The sequence below is a fragment of the Ictalurus punctatus genome, chromosome 23 (genome assembly GCF_001660625.3).
Source record: "Ictalurus punctatus breed USDA103 chromosome 23, Coco_2.0, whole genome shotgun sequence".
NCBI lineage: Eukaryota > Metazoa > Chordata > Actinopteri > Siluriformes > Ictaluridae > Ictalurus > Ictalurus punctatus.
Genome location: NC_030438.2, coordinates 4,446,550 through 4,465,003, shown reverse-complemented (window position 1 = coordinate 4,465,003; position 18,454 = coordinate 4,446,550). Strand labels below are relative to the sequence as shown.

Here is an 18,454-nt window from a genome sequence, read left to right as displayed (position 1 = left end):
AGGAGATGCAACCTTTGTGCCCGTCAGTCCCAGTGAAGGAGGCGTGGCCTCTGTTTGTTAGTCCCAGTGAAGGAGGTGTGGCCTCTTTGTTGTTCAGTTCCAATGAAGGAGGCGTGACTTCTGTGTTTGTCATTGCCAGTGAAGGAGATTTGGTCTCTGTGTATGACCAGCTAAACACTCAGCATAAATACAAACAATCGCAGCAAATATCTTTGGTCATGAGCTTAAAGTCAATTACACAAAATCCTCTATGACTGTTGTCATGGTAACACTATGCACTATTGTCCGGTTGTCAGACCGATGGGAATGTGGTCCCAATCACCAGCTCTAAGCCGGTGTTGTGATCAAATGCTGAGGCTTACAGAAACCCTGGTTATGGAGGAATATAATCCCAGCAGAACCACGACAACCATCTAAACAAACACCACAATAAAACGTACTCGGACATTTTCAGGTTTTGGTTCAATTGGCTGTGACACATTCTGTTTCACTGTGTTCACATAATGCCTACTCAGTGGAGCTTGAGTTGTTTTAAATGCCATTAACTTACACAATATAAAAATGCTTTGGTTGGCTAGCGACAGACACAGAGACAAACAGAGAGAGTGATAGAACAGAATCTCATATAGTGACAGATACACTGGGATAAGTGAATCTCATATAGTGATAGATACACTGTTATAACTGAATCTCATATAGTGATAGATCCACTGGGATAAGTGAATCTCATATAGTGATAGATCCACTGTATAACTGAATCTTATATATAGTGATAGATCCACTGGGATAACTGAATCTTATATATAGTAATAGATACACTGGGATAACTGAATCTCATATAGTGATAGATACACTGGGATAAGTGAATCTCATATAGTGATAGATACACTGTATAACTGAATCTTATATATAGTAATAGATCCACTGGGATAACTGAGTCTTATATATAGTAATAGATACACTGGGATAACTGAGTCTTATATATAGTAATAGATACACTGGGATAACTGAATCTCATATAGTGATAGTTACACTGGGATAACTGAATCTCATATAGTGATAGATACACTGGGATAAGTGAATCTTATATAGTGATAGATACACTGGGATAACTAATCTCATATAGTGATAGTTACACTGGGATAACTGAATCTCATATATTGATAGATCCACTGGGATAACTGAATCTTATATAGTGACAGATACACTGGGATAAGTGAATCTCATATAGTGATAGATCCACTGGGATAAGTGAATCTTATATAGTGATAGTTACACTGGGATAAGTGAATCTTATATAGTAATAGATACACTGGGATAAGTGAATCTTATATAGTAATAGATACACTGGGATAACTAATCTCATATAGTGATAGATACACTGGGATAACTGAATCTTATATAGTGATAGATACACTGGGATAATTGAATCTTGTATATAGTAATAGATCCACTGGGATAAGTGAATCTTATATAGTGACAGATACACTGGGATAAGTGAATCTTATATAGTGACAGATACACTGGGATAAGTCCATCCATACATCCATCTTCAATCGCTTACTCCTTTTCAGGGTCACAGGGAACCTGAAGCCTATCCCTGGGAGCACTGGGCACAAGGCGGGGTACAACCTGGACAGGGTGCCAATCCATCGCAGGGCACATCACTCACACACCCATTCATACACAATGGACACTTTGGACACGGCAATCAGCCTACCATGCATGTCTCTGGACTGGGCGAGGAAACCGGAGTACCCGGAGGAAACCCCCACAGCACGGGGAGAACATGCAAACTCCGCACACACATGTGGGACTCGAACCCCACACCCAGGAGGTGTGAGGAAAACATGCTAACCACTAAGCCACCGTGCGCACACTGGGATAAGTGAATCTCGTATATAGTGATGGATCCACTGGGATAACTGAATCTTATATAGTGATAAATACACTGGGATAAGTGAATCTTATATATAGTGATAAATACACTGGGATAAGTGAATCTCGTATATAGTGATAGATACACTGGGATAAGTGAATTTCATATATAGTGACAGATACACTGGGATAACTGAATCTTATATATAGTGATAGATACACTGGGATAAGTGAATCTCATATAGTGATAGATCCACTGGGATAACTGAATGTTATATATAGTGATAGATCCACTGGGATGAAATGAATCTGATATAGTAATCGAGTATATTGGGCACCTGGTCATGGCTGGCCTGTATGGAGCTCCCAATGCCGTGGAACGTCATCTGAACGGGCGAGAGAGTGAGATACGTCACAAACTCATTGTCCGTCTGTCTGTCCGTATACTGCACCTGAAACACAGAATAGCAGCCAGATTCAAGTGTCCGATTATAATAAGTGTGCAGCTTGAAATTAAGCAAAGCGGCTCTTCTTCTACTTCTTCTTCTGCTTATTATTATTATTCTGCTAATTTTTATTATTATTATCATTGTTATTATAATTATTACTATTGTTGTTGTTGTTATTATTATTATTATCATCATTATCATTATTATTACCATTACTATTATTATTATTATTATAAGAACAGGGTCTGTCTATTAAAATACACACCCTACAGCTAAACCTGCTGAGTGTAGATCCAGTGACTTTTTGGTTTCGTCTTAAATGTACTAAAGTGCACTTACTTCACTGCTCTGATAGTGTGTGTTAGTATTACCAGGGTGTGTAGGGGAAACCCAGCCCAGTTTCGACTCTTAGGGTCTTTTAAGGACACAAGAATATTTCCAACTGTACTCAACACCAGGAGGAGTGTGTGTGTATGTGTGTGTATAAAGTATCCAGTCTCACCACAGGCACTTTTTGATCATTTCATGCCTGACCTAAATACACCTCAGACAGAGAAAGACAGAGAGAGAGAGAGAGATAGATTGATAGATAGACAGACAGACAGACAGACAGACAGAAAGAAAGAAAGAGTAAACACACACTAAGTAATATCGGCCAGCAGATATTTAAAAAAGAGATCACAGGATTGAATGCTGAGGAGGCCTCAGCCACGCAAGGCGCAGTTGGAGAGCTCACACATAAACATTAACTCAAAGTAGGCACGTCAGAAAACACGATATAGCACAAGATGGCGCCACACAGCTAGCTAATATCAGCGCTAGTAACCTATCGCAACAGCGGGCGATTTAGCCGCTTAGCAAAGCAGCAAATAAGAACACTAGCCACTAGTGTCAAAAATCTAGAAACGCATTCAGTGCGTTTATTTAACACGTACGGCTTATTAACCGCAACCATTTTGAGACGGAGTTTACAAACTTGTGTTCGGTAAACATGTCGGTTTTGTCTATAGTCTGCTACGAGTCCTTCCCTCTCCACTTAATACAGCACGATAGGACTGTTTGCTAAAAACAAAAACAAAAAATTGTCTTTGCTCTCTTCGTTAGTTTGGACTAGTACAGTCCAGTACCTGGTTGTTTTCACTGTACTGTGTTAGCTAGTATTTCTCAGAGCGACTGAACGAAACCGTCCAGAACAGTCAACGATCTGAGACACAACCAGCTTGTCGTTTCCTTCACACCCTAGCTATAGCAGCTGGCTCTTGTCAGAAACTCAAAATCGCGTCCGGCGCTGTGTTTGCTGATGAATACCCGCTGCTCGGGTCTGCGAAGGTGAGACGGGAGGAGTGTTTGATGTGGAGAACAGAGAGAGCACTGAGCAGAGTGCGACGGGTTTGATGTGGGTTTCACACACGAAAGAGGAGGAAGGACACACACACAAAAAAAAAAAAAAAAAAATGCGGAAAGACGGAAAGAACAAACTGTCACTCAGGGTCCAAATATTATAAACACACATCGAGCAACAGGCTGCACCTTCACAACAGAGGGAACTGATCTGACTCACACACACTCACATCAAATACGCACATTGTCCCGTTCACACAGCGCCTGATAGTGTACACACTATCATTCAATTAATAACTGTTAGAGTATCGTTTACAGTGAGCGGGAGACAGACAGATAGAGTGAGAGAAAGTGCTTAAACATAGGGAGGGTGGCAGGAAGAGAGACGGGGAAAAAGGAAGCGTTTGGAAATGATCCAAGAAGAGAGAAAAAGACAGAGAGACAGAGAGAGAGAGAGATTAAACATGACGGATGCTTATAGTCAAGCTTGATTTGTGCTTTGTCAGAACAGTCTGGAACAAACTTCTGAATGTCTGGAACGTTCTTGGTTTTTCCGTCAATGGGGAAACGGGTTAGTGAGGACAACTTATTAATACAAAGTAGTAGAGAAGTGTTTTGTTATTCTCTGTTCAACCCACTTTGACAGAGACGATGATATTCGCGTTTATATGGAGATGACAAAATCCTATCCTCTCAACAGTGTTCAGTACAGCCACACTGTCACGGAGGGACAATCAAGGAAGCTGGAAGGGATTGGGCCGTTAATAGTCCACTGACATGCAGAATAGGGCTAAAATACATCCGTCCATCCATTGCTCATCCTACACAGGGTCGTGGGGGAGCCTGGAGCCAATCCCAGGGAACTCAGGGCACAGGGCGGGGGACACCCTGGATCGGGTGCCAACCCATCGCAGAGCACAATCGCAAACGTTACGGACAATTTGGCAATCAACCTACAGTAAAACAGGAGAACATGCAAACTCTGCACACACACACAGGGTGGAGGAGGGATTTGAACCCCCAAACCTGGAGGTGCAAGGCAAACGTACTAACCACTAAGCCACCGTGCCCCCCTCATCTATTTGATAAAACAATGATGGTCAAACATGTAGACCGGTTCATTGTTTGCTCATCAACTCATTGGTTGATGAGCCTTGATGCCATCAATATCCATCATGATACCTGTAAGAAAGCAGACTGTGATGGACTTCAAAGGCAGCAAACAAGTAGCTTGTATCTAACCACTACATGGGCTGTGCTCACAAAGAATCTTAAGGGCAAAAATCGCTAATTCGCTAAATCACCTGCCTAATATTGTATAGGTCTACCTTCTGTCGCCAAAACAAGGGAGCTTGGGCATTGAGGCACGAACTCCACACGACCTCTGAAGGTGTGCTGTGGTTTCTGGCACCAAGACGTTAGCAGCAGATCCTTCAAGTCCCGTAAGTTATGAGACGGGGCCTTCATGGATCGGACTTGTTTGTCCGGCACATCCCACAGATGCTTGACCGGATTGAGATCTGTGGAATTTGGAGGCCGAGTCAACACCTTGAACTCTCTGTCAAGTTCCTCAAATCGTTCCTGAACATTTTTTGCAGTGTGTCAGGGCGCATTATCCTGCTGAAAGACGCCACTGCCATTAGGGAATACCCTTGCCATGAAGGGGTGTACTCGGTCTGCAACAATCTTTAGATAGGTGGTACGTGTCAAAGTAACATCCACGTGAATGCCAGGACCCAAAGTTTCCCAGCAGAACATTGCCCAGAGCATCACACTTCCTCCGTCTCATAGTGCATCCTGGTGCCATCTCTTCCCCAAGTAAGCCACAGACACGCACCCAGTAGTCCACATGATGTAAACGAGAACATGATTCATCAGACCAGGACACTTTCTTCTATTGCTCCACGGTTTAGTTCTGATGCTCACGTGCCCATTGTAGCCACATTCAATGGTGGACACGAGTCAGCATGGGCACTCTGACCGGTCTGTGGCTACACAGCCCCATACGCAGCATGCGTTGATGCACTGTGTGTTCAGACACCCTTCTATTATAGCCAGCATTAACTTTTTAGCAATTTGTGCTACAATACCTCTTCTGTGGGTTCGGACCAGTCGGGCTAGCATTTGCTCCTCACACACAAAAATAAGTTGGTTGTTCTTCCTTGGACCACTTTTGGTAGGTACTAACCACTGCATACCGGGAACACCCCACAAGACCTACTGTTCTGGAGATGCTCTGACCCGGTCGTCTAGCCATCACAATTTGTCCCTTGTCGAAGTCACTCGGATCCTTACGCTTGCCCATTTTCCCTGCTTCCAACACGTCGACTTCAAGAACTGATTGTTCACTTGCCGCCTAATATATCCCACCCCTTAACAGGTGCCATTGTAAGGAGATAATCAAATCTTATTCACTTCACCCGTCAGTGGTTTTAATGCTACGGCTGATCGGTGTATATTTACTATCGTATGTAGTAAATTATTAATACTATATTTAAACTACATGGAAAACCATGGATAAATAAATGGTATAATTACGCCACACAGGATTATGTCAAACGAATACTTTATATAAATGTACTTTAAAATCCAAACACGTATAGACCACGCTGACAATTTGACAAAAAAAATATTTTTTGATGTTTGAGCTGATTGTTTTCACGAACGAAATCAGCAACAGTTCCATTTCCATTAAAACAACAATAATACATTTTTATATCCGTGCGTCGGGGTTTGTAAATTCACCGCACAGACAGCCCATCGCTGTCAATATTCCTGAATACGATTTAAGAACAAATTCTTAGCTAGAATCTTTAAGTGCCACTTAGAAGAGCTCTTCCTGTTCATCCTGATGCTCTACTCCTGCAACTGTGACTCACTTTCTTCTGCCATGGATGGTCCCGCATGGACTTCCTAAAGATTCCCCAAAACAGTTTATTCTAAACTTATTCTAATCTCACCTCGATGCTGTAGACTTGTACCTAAGAACTATCTAATATGGCCCTTTGCCCATTCACAATATACTCAAACTGGACGTACTATCAACACACAATAGATTCCTTTCGAGTCCGATTCCTCTCACGGTTCCTTCCCTATGTCATCGCGGCGAGTTTTTCCTTGCCGCCCTCACCTCTGACTTGCTCATTAGGAATCCAAATCTATTTTTGGATTTCTCTGTGGCAACGTCTAGTATTAAAATCACTATGCAAATAAACTTGAATTGAATAGAATTGAATATGGCCCTAGACGTCTAAAGTCTAAAGAGTGAAAGACTAAAAGCGGGCATTGTTAGCACTAAGCCACAGTGGTATAGCTGATGACGTTAGACGATGTGATGATGTAATAGTGTGCGTGTGTGTGTGTGTGTGTCGTATCATTGCAGGCCTGCTCTGATTAGAAGCGACTGTGAGTTAGCCAGTAATGAGTGTGTGCGAACAGGTGGTGTTTCTGATCACTGAGCTCCAACGCTGCGCTGCTAACGCTGAGATTAAACTCGCACAATGAGCACATTCAGGCACAGATTCGCTAGTCTGAGCGGCCAATCATCAGTCAGTGCTCGGCCATTAGCACACCGCGATACGGTTACAGAGGAAGCAGGTGCACACAGATAGGCTGTCCCATTAAACCGAGTCCACTAAATAATAGGGAAGAATGAATAAATAAGTGCATGTGCACATACTCACATTTTGGAGTTTCATCAGTTCGCTTTTCATCACAACGTTCATCATTTTTTGTAATGGAAATCATTCCTCATCATTAAAAAACCTTTTATCCAAAGTGCTTTACACTGTGTCTCATTCACCCATTCACACACACCAATGGTAGCAGAGCTGCATGCAAGGCGCTAACTTGCCATCGGGAGCAACTTGGGGTTCAGTGTCTCGCCCAAGGACACTTCGGTATGTAGAGTCACGTGGGCCGGGAATCGAACCGCCGAACCTACGCTTAGTGGACGACCCGCTCTACCGCCTGAGCCACAGCCGCCCAATTTAGAAAGGCCAATCAGCCTACAACGCACGTCTTTGTTCTGGTTTGAAACTCCCGAAGCACAGGGAGAACATGCAGGGCATGTTCTCTCGGCGCACGCAGGACAGAGACGAGATTCAAACCCCCGACCCCAGAGATTCAAACCCCCGACCCCATAATTATGCCATTTACCACCTAAAATGGTGACCGAGATTACCAAGACGCTAACCTGAAAAGGCCGTCCTGATACAAAACCCCAAACCAAGCTTTATATACAGTTTGTTTTCCATACACAGAAGTGACCAATCACTGAATACAGTCATGGTTAGGATTTCGGCATAGAAAAAAATATCATAAACAAGGTCATTTACTATCCTGAATACTTAGTCTTGGGCTACTTTATCAACGAGCAAAGACGTCAAATGCCACAGCGGCTGACTTCCTTGCTATGGTTGTGTTTATTCTATCTGTTCGTCTGTCCGTTTATTGACATGTCTGTACTGAGAGACAACATGGCGATCGCACTGGAAATATAATACCACGTGCTTGTAGGTTTTACTACATTGTTAGGGACTGTAAATCGCAGACTCTCCTACATGCATACCAAATTTTGTTGAATTGGTTTTTGTCTACAGGCTAGGAGAAGCATTTACAACGCCGCCACCGTTGGTATCTCGCATTGTACCGAGTAACTCACTGACTTTGCCTTCGATCGTGTTTGAACAGGTAATGAGCGATGTCCGTCTCAACAAAAGACGCCCTGACGTATTCGTTAAACCCGGAGAGTTCGCGTCCGACGTCATCCTCTCGGATGTCCGTCCCACCCTGCATTTATTAAAGTGGCGCATGGAACGTCGTTTCATCGCAGAATGTTTTTTTTGTTGTTGTTATCGATGCTATATATAGTAATGGCCTTCAGTATTCGACGTGTGTACGTAACGTGGTCACCGTGCGGTATTTGTTCTATCGTGATCTACGCTCTATAATTAGTTTAGCGATAAAGCAAAGTCAGAGCAGAGAGCTTCCTCTGCTGCTCTGCTCTACACAGACACACACACACTAACTACAAAAGGCCCTTTATAATGTCCACCTGACGCTCGGCACACCGTGTTCCCACAGAGATACACTTCATTTACGCACACACACACACACACACACACCCTTGTTAGTATTATGGAGGTAAAGTGAAGTAAAGTCTGTCTAGATCAAAACATCAAGTCCCGTGCATAAACATTAAAGCTGCTATACCATTATAATTTAAATTTCCTTCCAGAATTTACCATAGGATGTCTTTCTCTGCACCCACAAATCCCCGACTCCGCCCACCGACCGTTAATATTCATAAGCATAAACCCGCACGTTCATTAACATTCCTATTCATTAGTCGATGAATCGCTTAAAATAAGAAAGTTGTTATAAGAAGTTGAAAAAAAATGTTCACATCATTTTTTGGGGGGGGGGGGGTTGAACTGCATTCCTAACGCGTATTGTTCGCTGTGGTAATAACTGTAGCAATTAAAATGATCGGAACTCCGAAACTATTGGAACGGCAAGGCCGATTCTATTGTTTTCGTTGTACATTGAAGACATTTGAGCTCAAAAGAAAATAATACGAGACGACGGATCAGAATTTCAGCTTTCATTTAGACATATTTACTTTTAGATGTGTTAGACCAGTGGTTCTCAACCAGGGGGGCGTGCCACGGAGAGATCGGAAAATTGTTTTCAAGAAAAAAAACACAGAGGGTATCATTTGGTACTTGGTGTGTTTTATTGCTTTTCAGATAGAATGTGCATCGATGAAAAACCCCGCATTCCTTCTCCCTCTGTATTTTCTTTTTGCTGGGGAGAGGCGGAGCTTAGCCTGGCTTTTATCTAGCTGTCAGTGCAGACCAGTGTTTTTTTTCCGCAAAAAAAGCAGCTAACGACAATTCTAGCGACTTTTTGGACAAACCTTGTCTAGTTTGGACAAACTTTCCAAATGTCGGCAGTACTGTCCTGCAAGCGCGAGGTGTTGCTTTCCCGCTGCACTGACACCTCTCTCTGCGTCTGCTCTGCTCAGTGAGGGGCTGAGAGCCAGAGATTTAATGTCATGACTAACGAGACTATCAAAAACAGAGTATAGATTAGATATATATATATATATGGGCATGCCACATGATAGGGGAGGCTTGGGGGGGCTTTAGTTACAAAAGGTCGAGAACCTCTGTGTTAAACAACTTAGAACACGGTGCCTTTTGTTTGAACCTGCCCTTTTGTTATGATCAAAAATACTGGAACATGTGCCTGATGAGTGTTTCTTGCTGCCCAGGTCTGGACTGAACCCTAGGCTTTGCCTGTGAAGACTGCACTTCTCGTTTAAAAGGATAAACCAACATGAAGACCAGAGTGCTGTCTAATGGGGAAAAGCGAGCCATTTTGAAACTGAGGAAACAGGGAAAATCAATCGGAAGCATCGCACAAGCACCGGGCATAGCCAATACAACAAATTGGAAGGTCTTGAAAAAGAAAGAAACCACTGGTTTACTCACAACCAGACATTGATCTGGTTGGCCGAGGAAAACAACAGCAGCTGATGATAAACATTGTGAGAGCTGTGAAAACCCCCCACATGGGGGGGGGGGTTGTTCAGAGTCTGAAGTGGCCATGCGCTATATTACCTTGTTCTATTGCCAGACACCTGTGCTCTTGTACTAACCCTCTTGCTTTTACTTCTAGGAAGCTCTAATATTAATTTTTGTAGAGATGGGTTGTTGTATGTGCCACGGTGTTTCTGTAAATCAAACCACGTCAAACTGATTTATTGGAATAAACTCAATCAACGAATTAAGCTACACGACCATCATCACCACCTAAAACACAAGCTCCTTCTTACCCGGAATATCGACTTCTTGCAGAAAACGTCTCTTGCGGTCGACGATGTTTCCGCGCGCAGCCCGGAACGATCGATTAAACCTGCGCTTTTGGATGGACTGAACCGTTTAAAGCGACTCGTTATGACTGCCACTACGCGGCTCTAACTCAAACCTGCAGCTCTCGCGGTGTTTCGGGTCTTGTTGAAAAACGAAACGCTTTCTACCAAAATGAAAAGGTACGATACAACGGGCACGGGTAAAAGTTTTAACGGGGTCTTATTGGTGTTTATTGGCACCTGGTGTTAAACAAACACGACTCAACAAGGATGATACACCCACACCCACACACACACACACACACACACACACACACACACACACAGGTGGTTCAAATCATCGACCACATTTCCTTTAAATAGCAAGTGGCCACAGGCATAACTCAAATGCAATAAAATCCGAAATATTTGAAGGAAGTACATTCCGGATACATTTTCAATAAGATCCGACAGATAACATGTAAAATGTTGTGTGTATATATATATATATATATATGATTAAAACCTATTATTTTTTATCATACCTACTTTTTTTCAGATTCTATTGTCATGCTATACCGCCTCATCACTGTAATGTATTCAGCACTAAAAAGGTATTCACCGCTTCAGCACTAAAAAGGCGTCATTACTAACTACATTAAGACTGGAAACTGAATGAACATATGGTTTGGTTCAGGAAAGTAAAGTCTGCTGGAAATAATGAACTCGAGCGAATGGAGAACGAGAGAAAGTATGAAAGCATGTGTTATAAATTACAACACTCACTCCATTATTTCTGCCCTATTTCCACCAGATACAGGCAGAGCCGAGGGGGAAATAATAGCACACATGGATAGACACATACTGTACACACACACACATGGAGAGACAGACGGAGGAGAGAGAGAGAGAGAGAGAGAGATAGAGAGAGAGAAAGCACAACCCAATGAAAAAAAAAAATAAAATAAAAGTCCTGTTAATAATTTTGTTCGGTCAATTCAATGTACTTCCTGTACTGATATTTAATTTATCGGTTTGTTTGAATGTTTCTGTGAAACGAAGTTTGCCACTTCGTTGACACGTGCGCATGTTTCACACCCTGCACACGTTTCCATACTAACACGTTTGTCCCTAAATGTCCGCTCTGGCGTGAAGGTAATAAAAGGTTCGCGTTTATGATGCCATCCGGATCAGGTGACGTGGAAGTCCGGCAGGAGTCGAACACCGGGTCGATCGATTGAATAAAGATTCCACATAATCAAAACGTGATACCGGACAGACAAATAAACGTGCTTATATTTAACGACGGAAATCGTATAATGGGGACGTTTTTTCTGTAAAGCGACGTTTATTGAAACTGTATTGAAGGAGTCTCCAGCGTCAGAGATCGTCACAGTTGTACGCTTTCCACCACGAAGGTATTCGGGACAGAAACACTGCACTTCCCGCGTTCGTGATAAAATCATTCCGGACAGGATTCCGCAGAGTTTTTGCCATGATTGTCGTCGACAGGAAAAATGTGAGATTTTGTGGCGGCTTTTTTTCAAGATTTGCGAAGCGTTTTTTTTTTTTCTGTGTGTGTGTGTGTGGAAAACTACTCGAATGAGTGAAATCGCAATCGCAGGAGACTGTTTTGTGCGGTCTTTCACGGCGATGTCCGTCGGTAAACGAGGCCTCTTAGCCGTACCCGTGTACGACGCACGTGAAATGAAGAGAGTGAAGAGAATTCGGATGAATGAGCGTCGCGATGACGTCACGGCCCGGGTCTGCGGAAAATTTTGCGGAAATTCGGTAAAAAATCGCAAGTTCCTCCGAACGTCGCGTTTCGGGTTCGCTCGATTTTGCGTTCATTTCCGCGATCGCAAAATCGTGAAATCCCGCAGGGACTGAAAAACGACCGACTGTGTTCGTTCCTTTGTTTTTTTAACTTCAAGAAAGAGAGAAAAAGCGAGGGGAGGGAACGAGGGGAAATAACATTAAGTGTAATGGTATTGTAAAAAGGTAACGAACTGGTAAATTACTGTCAACAAATCACATGACACCGGCGAGGGAAAATGGCTAATCGGGCCCAATTTGGACATTTTCACTTAGGGGTGTACTCACTTTTGTTGTCAGCGGTTTAGACATTAATGTCTGTGTGTTGAGTTATTTTGAGGGGACGGCAAATTTACACCGTTACACAAGCTGTACACTCACTACTTTACATTGTAGCAAAGTGTCATTTCTTCAGTGTTGTCACATGAAAAGATATCATCAAATATTTACAAAAATCTGAGGGGTGTACTCACTTTTTGGGATACTGCATGAGAGGACTACAATACCTTAGGACATGCTGTTATAGGAAAAGAATCCACTTCGAGGTGATAATGTATCACGCCATCATTTCATGGATTGTTTTCCTATGACAACACGCACCATCGTGTTTTATTTCTTACATCAACAAGGACGTTTAGGACAGAAAAACGGATGAGTCTACATCTCGTATATAATCTTGATTTGAAGTTTTGTCCTCGAGCCGAGTTAGCAGTAATAAAATAAATAAATGACGAATCATTCTTTACGCGCGACTCTTAAGGGCCAGATGAACGAATGAACGGATTAATAATAAACTTCTATCATTAATCGATAACATCGAGTTCTTCTACAGACCTGGGCTTGAGTGTACGGTGCTTCCGTGCACCACGAAACAGTGAATCGAATACAGTGGTGCTGATTCGGTTCACTCGAACCGAACGAAGTGACTCATTAAGGCTTTCACTAGCTTTAACTCAAACCTGCTGCTCTCAAAGTGTTTATTTATGTCTCAACTTTCAGGCCCAATTGAAAAAAAAAACAAAAAACAAACCCGAAACGCTTCCACAAAGGCAAATCGGGCACGTTCAGATCGAATGTTGTTACTGGGTGTTATCAGAAACACCTGGTGTTAAACAAACCCGCTTCACTAAGGGTGACACACACACACACAAGTGTTTCTAGTCATCGAGCAGATTTCCTTTAAATAGCATGTAGCCAAAGGGAAATACCCAAACCACAACCAACCACACACACACACACACACACACACACACACACACAGTGATGAGGTCAGTACAGGTGGTTATCCTTTGTCAGGAAGTGAAAGATAGATTTTGTTTCTTTTCCATTAGTTAGTTAGAGAAATAATCTGCATATGTGACAGCTTACTATGATGTTAATAAACACCAGAGACAACGAGATTTGCATTTGGAAAAGGAAGAAGGTAAGGAAGGAGAGAAAGAAAAATAAGAATTATATATATATATATATATATATATATATATATATATATATATATATATATATATATATATATATATATATATATATATATATATATATATGTGAAAGGACACAAAAACGACGAAGAAAGAAAAAGAGAAAGTAAGATAAAGTAATGAGTGATAGAGAGAAAGGAGGAGGGCTTACAGTGTGCACCTGCACCGTGTGTGTGTCCCAAACCGCATACAAAACTGTTTAGATGCAAGGTCTAAACTATGAGTCAGTGGCTACGTCCCAAACCTATGTGAGCCATTATGCCCCAATACACACACTATATATACACAATACTACCAGGTGTCCCAAGTGTCTCAGTATAAAGGGGAAACGAACACGTTTTTAACAAAATGTCTTCCAAATTTGTTCAATACTACACATATATATATATATATATATATATATATATATATATATATATATATATATGAGAAAATATACTTAATTTTTTTAGCCTTGTCTTTGCCAAATGATGAACGTATTGAAATCATTCTCATGGCTGGATCAGGAAGCGGTCGTGAGGTTGCGCTGGACTTTAACAGGAAACACGGCCAGCACATCACACACGACACAAACTTATTAACAAATTCAAAAAAGACTGGAAGTGTTGAGGACCGACCGAGACTTTAACGTCCATGAACATCCACTGACGAAGGCACGGCTGACGTGGCTTTGGCGAATAGTGCCCTGTGTACGGAGACTTTTGGGACACCATGTATAACAGTAAGTAGTATTATACACTACTTGGTGTGCCAGACAGACCTATGTGATTGGTTCCATCCTCATATAGATGTGACATCTACATGACTGGTTAAGTCCCATTTAATACCATGCTGCATAACATCTCGTAATAGTACTCCAGAGTTGTGATCGCAACATCCAAACTTACGTTGAAATAGTATGCTGCTTATGGGACTGTAACTCCGTCTGGTTATGTCTCAAACCATAAAACATCACGACAAAGAGTTTGCGTTACTAGACATATGCACACTATACATAACATCCTATCTATGTGATCTGCTACATCCTGAATGATTATACTAAACATCCTGTCTAAAAACTAGGATTGGATTGGCTGCATACGTCATTGGATATTTCCCAAACTGTCCTTGTACTCTATGGTACAAGGGTACGGTACGGCACATCTACGTGGCTAGTTCTCCATACCTGGAAGCCCTGAATGTGAGCGAGGTACTCAAGCTGCTGCGATGGCTGAACGGAGCTGCAGGGGATTGTGGGAGATGTTTTTGGCGTTTTGCTCAGCAGCTCCCGCGCGATGGCGGCTGTCTTTGAGGCGCTGTTGTTGTAAAACGGCGCCTGGCTCACTTCTTTAGGGTTCATAAAGGTCACAGAGGTCACAGGGGCCATTGGGGTGACGGAGGGGACAGTGCCAGCTTTATTCCTGCTGGCCTCCATCTCCTGATACACATCCGGAGAGAGGTGGAGGATTCCTTTCTGCGCTGCAGGAACGAGGAAACAGAACAGGCACCGAAATCAATAAACACACCGTACATGGATACAGTCCCGGAAGTCATTCGGGTTGGTTTATCTTATTGTCATGGTGCGCTGGCTAATTAAAAAAAAAACCACTGAGCATGTTTGTGAAGAATTTGCACGTCCTATAAACACTTTACGCCCATGCCCCATGACTAAGAACTGCTGCTGCGGCAATCGTAAAGACTCATCACGCCGTAGAACTCTTATTCACAGTATACTCACACTGTACATCCTTTCGACAAACTTATCACCCGTTTGTGTGGCTTAGTGGTTAGGAAGTTTGCCTCACACCTCCGGGGTTGGGAGTTCGAATGTGTGTGTGGGTGTGGAGTTTAGATGTTCTCCCCGTGCTTCGTGGTTTCCTCCGGGTACACCGGTTTCCTCCTCCAGTCCAAAGACATGCGCTGTAGACTGACTGGCATTTCCAAATCTGCCATAGTGTGTGAATGTGTGTGTGAGTGTGCCCCGCCCTGTCCAGGGTGTCCCTCGCTTTGTGTCCCTGGGATAAGCGGTATGGAAAATGGATGGATGGATGGATAGTATAATTTGCCTTTACAGTATAGAAGAGTAATGGTTTATAATCCCACTCTCCACTCATTCAGAAGCACATGAGGTTTCTACATCAGTCTGTACGGTTCCTCTCAAGGTTTCTTCCTTATGTTGTCTCGGGGAGTTTTTCCTCGCCATCGCCGCCTTCTGCTTACTAATCAGAGTTCTGAAGCCGAGTCTGGATTTCTGTAACGCTTCGGGGTGAAAATTTGCACTGCTCAAGTGCTACACAAATCAATTCAAATGAGCAGAGTTCATCTCACTGCCATCAACATGGGCTGAGCTTTGTATTTTTTGGAGTGTTGTTTTTTTTTTCTTTCAAAATCGGGGGTCAAGCTAGATCGGTGCAAGGCAGCTGGCATTTCTGATCATCCAGGCGTCTCCAGATCATGTGGACGTTTCCCAAATGTCGGACGTGATTCGCCAAAATTCGCACTAGTTACTGTGCCGCTGTGGGACGAGGTGCGTTAGAGATGCTATTAAATCACGGGGGTGAATGCTGTGGGCTGCCAGTGGTGCATTTCTGTAAGTCATTAAATATAAAAAAAAATAAATAAAATGAGCTTGGCGTCCCACTTTTTAAAAATAATAACCAGTGATGAATTTTAGTTGCTCTTATGAAACGTAAGACAATAACACGCACTCGACAACAATATTAACGATGAAGTGTGAGCCAGGATGACCTCATCAGTGACATTAAAAAAGCACTTAAAGACTCAATAAAGTCGATAAATTACCCACGTTTTACCCCCGATGTCTTAAATCAGGGTCTAAAATAAAACCTAAGCAACAGATTTTTTTCTCTTCACTAACTTTATTTGATAGTCCTGTACCATTCATGATATAAAACACGTTATGTTATACCCTGAGGAATCTCCGATTAGCTACGTTGTATGCTACATGTTGTGGAAATGCACTTCATTCCTTCCTAATTCAGTGTCCTTATACGAGACATAGAAAGCTAAATCGCAGATAAACATCTACTGTAAAGTTTATGCACTAAATAGTTTGGGAAAAGTGGCTCCCTAATCGGACGCTTTTTGCGTTTGGTGGTCACAGTCTGCTCTACGTAGCAAAAGGGGAGGAGCCATCAGAGTCCGTTGTGGTTGCAAATAGCACATACACCAAAGCGAGAACCCAAATAAGAAGCTAAACGTTGACTTTTCAGGGCTTCAGGGTTTAAAATTGGATGATGGATATAATTCCGTGAAGGCGGTCGTGATTAGTGACATGAGCTATCACTCCATATCCATTTGGTGCAAAATAGGGCCGCATAGATTAAAAAAAAAAAAAAAAAAAAAATGCGCCGATACCAACACGAGGTACCATGTGATACTTTGTGACGTAAGCCAAGTGTATGTCGTCATGCTGATGAACGGACGACGTGAAACGACTTGATGTAGTTTATGGTGCTCGAAAGTTTGTGAACCCTTTAGAATTGTCTATATTTCTGCATAAATGTGATCTAAAACATCACGTTACGTTCATTCATTCAGCGGACGCTTTTATCCAAAGCGGCTTACAAATGAGAAAATACAAGCAAAGCGATATATCAAGCAGAGAACAATACAAGTAGCGCTACCGTACAAGATCCATTAATTGAGTTCCAGAACAAGCAAAGTGCGCCAGAGTAATATATATATATATATTACTTGGTCATTTATTTACTGAGGAAAATGATCCAATATTATAAATCTGTGAGTAGCAAAAGTATGTGAACTTTGCTTTCAGTATCTGGCGTGACCCCTTTGTGCAGCATTAACTGCAACTAAACATTTGCGGTAACTGTTGATCGGTCCTGCACGTCGGCTTGGAGGAATTTTATCCCGTTCCTCAGTATAGAACAGCTTCAACTCTGGGATGTTGGTGGGTTTCCTCACATGAACTGGTCGCTTCAGGTTCTTCCACAACATTTCTATTGGATTAAGGTCAGGACATGACTTGGCCGTTCCTAACCATTAACTTTAGTCTTCTTTAACCGTTCTTTAGTAGAATGACTTGTGTGCTAAGGGACGTTGTATTGCTGCATGACCCACATTCTCTTGAGATTCAGTTCACAGACAGATGTCCCGAGTGTGTGTGCGGAGTTTGCATGGTCTCCCCGTGCCGCGGGGGTTTCCTCCGGGTACTCCGGTTTCCTCCCCCAGTCCAAAGACATGCATCGTAGGCTGATTGGCATTCCCAAACTGTCCGTAGTGTGTGAATGTGTGAGCTCCTGTGCAGGATAAGCGGTTTGGAAAAAGGACGGATGGATGGACCGGACCGTCTTCCTACAATACCAGTAACCTGATAAAAACATCTTAAACATAAACCTCAGCGTGAGGAGTTCATCGCTAGCAGGGAAAAAAAAAAAACCTATTACAATCCAAGCCAGTTGAGTGAAAATTACAGCTCTTACTAAAAACAAACACGTACTTTTTATTCAGAGCTTTTCAGACGTAACTCACGAGCGTTGTAAAGAAAGAATGAGAACCATGAAGTATGGAGTTTTTAATCAAAAATTTGCTAAAAATTTTGCTAGTTTGTTATATGCAGCATTACTTACAAAATCTGGAAAACAAGGTGTAAAATGAGCATCAATCAGTGCCATATC

General features: G+C 42.4%; 1 protein-coding gene across 3 annotated transcripts in view; it reads right to left on the bottom strand.

Moving 5' to 3' along the window:
* The window catches only part of stau2 (staufen double-stranded RNA binding protein 2), a 101,050-nt gene that overhangs the window by 32,361 nt on the left and 50,235 nt on the right, over positions 1-18,454 (bottom strand). For all 3 annotated transcript variants that reach the window (XM_017452991.3, XM_017452993.3, XM_017452992.3), the window contains exons 12-13: positions 14,983-15,275; positions 2,217-2,330 (exon numbers count right to left, since the gene is read on the bottom strand). In XM_017452991.3, the coding sequence (XP_017308480.2) occupies positions 2,217-2,330; positions 14,983-15,275 (407 nt within the window). The remainder of the gene's footprint in view (positions 1-2,216; positions 2,331-14,982; positions 15,276-18,454) is intronic.